General features: G+C 61.2%; 1 protein-coding gene across 1 annotated transcript in view; it reads left to right on the plus strand.

The window, feature by feature from the left end:
* The window catches only part of LOC103798667 (insulin-like growth factor-binding protein complex acid labile subunit), a 2,892-nt gene extending 1,057 nt beyond the window's left edge, over nt 1-1,835 (plus strand). The window contains 2 exon segments of the mRNA XM_009070944.1: nt 30-243; nt 245-1,835. Coding sequence (XP_009069192.1) covers nt 30-243; nt 245-1,835 — 1,805 coding nt within the window.
* Nucleotides 1,836-3,525: the final 1,690 nt, after the last annotated feature.

Genomic DNA, 3,525 nt, shown 5'->3' on the forward strand with positions numbered 1-3,525 from the left:
CCACACTGACAGTGTCCCTTTCCCCCCAGGCCTCCCCCTGCTGCTGCCCCTGGCCCTGCTGCTGGTCGCTGCCTCCGGGCCCGGGGGGGGAGACCCCCCGAGGGAGCAGGGGGACGCTGACCCCCCGCGCTGCCCCAGCCCCTGTGCCTGCAGCTTGGACGAGTACAGCGAGGAGCTGAACGTCTTCTGCAGCGCTCGCAACCTGTCACGGCTGCCCGAGGACGTGCCCCACAACGCCCGAGCGCCTGGACGGAAACACCCTGCCCACGCTGCCAGCTGCAGCCTTCAGGAACCTGTCCGCCCTGGACTTCCTGGACCTGCAGAGCAGCCAGCTGGGCAGCGTGGAGCAGCACGCCTTCCACGGGCTCAGGAGCCTCTGCCACCTGCGCCTAGAGCGCAACCGCCTCAGGCACCTGGCTCCGCATACCTTCCTGCACACCCAGAACCTCGTGTTCCTCAGCCTCAACAACAACCACTTCAGCAAGGTGGAGGAAGGGCTGTTTGCTGGGCTCTCCAACCTCTGGTACCTGAATCTGGGCTGGAACTCACTGGTGGTCCTGCCTGACAAGGTCTTCCACGACTTGCCCAACTTGAGGGAGCTGATCCTGGCCGGGAACAAGCTCCCCTACCTCCAGCACCAGCTCTTCTGCAGCCTCACCGAGCTGAAGGAGCTGGACCTGAGCGGGAACGCGCTCAAGGGCATCAAGATCAACATCTTCGTCAAGCTGCAGAAGCTGCAGAAGCTGTACCTGAACCACAACCAGATCACTGCCATCGCCCCCCGAGCCTTCATGGGCATGAAGTCTCTGCGGTGGCTGGACCTGTCCCACAACCGCCTGGTCTCGCTCTATGAGGAAACCTTCCTGGGCCTCCTCAGCCTGCACGTCCTGCGCCTGTCCACCAACGCCATCGCCAGCCTGAGGCCCAGGACCTTCAAAGACCTCCAGTTCCTGGAGGAGCTGCAGCTGGGGCACAACCGGATCCGGAGCCTGGCGGAAAGGACCTTTGAGGGGCTGGGGCAGCTGGAGGTGCTCAGCCTCAACAACAACCAGCTGCAGGACATCAGGCCTGGGGCCTTCCTGGGGCTGTACAACGTGGCGGTCATGCACTTGTCTGCCAACTGCATCAAGGTCCTCCCTGACTTTGTCTTCAAGGGGGTCACCAAGCTGCACAGCCTCCACCTGGAGCACAGCTGCGTGGGCAGGATCCGGGCAAACACCTTCTCTGGCCTGTCCAGCCTGCGGCGTCTCTTCCTGCAGCACAACACCATCTCCCTCATCGAAGACCAGAGCTTCAGCGAACTGCATGAGCTCCTGGAGCTCGACCTGAAGCACAACAGGCTGAGCCACCTCTCACCGCAGCTCTTCGTGGGTCTGAGCAACCTGGAGTACCTTTTCCTCTCCTCCAACCAGCTCCTGGAGATCTCCCAGGACACCTTCAGCACACTCCAGAGACTCTTCTGGCTCGACCTCTCCCATAACCAGCTGGAGACACTGGACAACACTGTCATCTCTCCCCTGGGCAGCCTGAGGTACCTCAACTTGAGGAACAACTCCCTGGAGACCTTCTCGGTGGCTTTCCTGTGCGCCCCCTTCGCCCTGGAGCAGCTCTGGCTGGGGGGCAACAACTGGCACTGCAACTGCTCCCTGAAGGGCCTGAGGGACTTCTCCCTGCAGCACCCCATGGTGGTGCCACGCTTCGTGCAGTCTGTGGCCGAGGGGGACGACACCCACGTCCCCATCTACACCTACAACAACCTGACCTGCCTGCAGCCCCCAGCCCTGGCGGGCCTGGACCTCCGGGACACCTCTGAGGAGAGCTTCGCTCACTGCTGAGGTGTGCTGGGCCCCCCCAGGGGACACACTGCTGGGCACCTCCTGCCCAGGGCAGCAGCACGAGCTGGGGCTCTGGGGCCACCCCAGGCAAGCCCAGCTTTGCCACCACCTCCAGCAGGAAGAGCCATGCCCGGGTGATGCTGGGTGGGCAACAGCTCCCTGGGCACCAGACTGGGTACTTCAGCCCTTTGCTATTGAAATAGCAGCCCCGTGGGCATAGCATGGGCACTCTGAGCATCTCTGAGCCCCTGGGATGGGGCAGTGCTGCACCCCCAGCCTGCAGCCAGGGCAAGTCTTGCCCAGGACTTCTGTGGGACAGTGTCTTCCTGCCCTGGAGCTATGGAGAAATGCTAAAAGCCCCCACAGCTGCTTAGGAGAGGGGGCAGAGGACTCACTTCAGTGCCTCCTGCAGCAGCAGGTGTGGGCAGGGAGCAGAGCCACACACGTCACTCACCTGATAAATGGCAGCAGACAAATAAACCTTTGGAGCTATTGCAACCCAACTCGTAAGTATGTTTGTTCCAAAGCTCGTGCTGCTCCCGGCTGGGATTGCTCCCACAGCCCCTCGGGGTGCAGCTCCCTGGGCTGAGGAGCTCCTGCAGGCCCTGGGGAGTGGCACACGCCCAAGGAGAGGTGCTCAGCCATCCCACAGCAGCCAAGAGCTCTGTGAGGCTCCAGCACTGCTGCCTGGCTCGCCACATCCCACAGGAGTGGCCAGAGGTCAGACTAAATTTTCCTGGAAAATCGCATGTGGGGAAGCCTGGTTGGGTGTGGGCTCTTGCTGCAGGGGCAGTGGGAGCTGCTCCTGCTCTCCTCCAAGCAGTGGCTGCCTGTTGTGATCCACTGTGGTCAGTGAGAATCTGAGGTTTCCCTATCTCCCTGAAACTTCCCTGGGAGGGAGAGTCCCAGGCATGAAGAGGGAGGCAGGCTCAGAGTCCAGGAGGGAGGGAGGTGAGATGCAAGACCACCACCTTTGGCTGCTTCCCCAATCCTGCAAGAGGAAGGCAGGTTCCAGGGGAGCAGCAGCCCATAGAAAGAGGTCCAGGGAACAGGACACTTGGAGCAGTGAAGCAGGAACCACCCAGGGACACAGAGGAGCACCACGTGTGGCAGGGGGTGGAGAACAGCTGTGACAAAGCACTGCCAGGGTCAGCTCACCACAAGAAAAGGGACCAGCTGGCTCCTGAGTCTGTTCTAGGAGAGGTTTAGCTGAATTCCAGCAAGGAAACCAGGGAAAGGCAGGAGGCACCTAGACGTAACGTGCTCACAATGCCAAGACAGAGCTACAGCGAAGCCTGAAGCCATGGAAAAACAGAGGTCACAGACTTGGATTTAAGCAAAGTGTTTACTGCCTGGAACCTCAAAAATATTCCTGGGTCACACAACCCTAGCAGACCCAGGGCTCTGCTCCCAGCATGCTGGAATGCAGCCCTGGCTGCAGTGGGAGAGCTCCTGAGGATGTTCCCTCCTGTGCAGCACACACAGTGTCCCCCTGGGCCCATCAGGAGCCTCCTGGAGCATCCAGCACCACTCAGCCACCGAGCCAATCACCACCTAATCCGTCAGGCGAGGAGAGCAGGAGAAAGCAGTGGCCCACGGAGCCGTGATCCAGATGACTGGTGCCGTGTGGGAACATTGAGGGAAGAGCAGCCAATGGCACTTCACACTAGCTCCAGAGTCTCTTTGGATC

Source organism: Acanthisitta chloris, unplaced genomic scaffold (assembly GCF_000695815.1).
Source record: "Acanthisitta chloris isolate BGI_N310 unplaced genomic scaffold, ASM69581v1 scaffold12343, whole genome shotgun sequence".
Lineage (NCBI taxonomy): Eukaryota > Metazoa > Chordata > Aves > Passeriformes > Acanthisittidae > Acanthisitta > Acanthisitta chloris.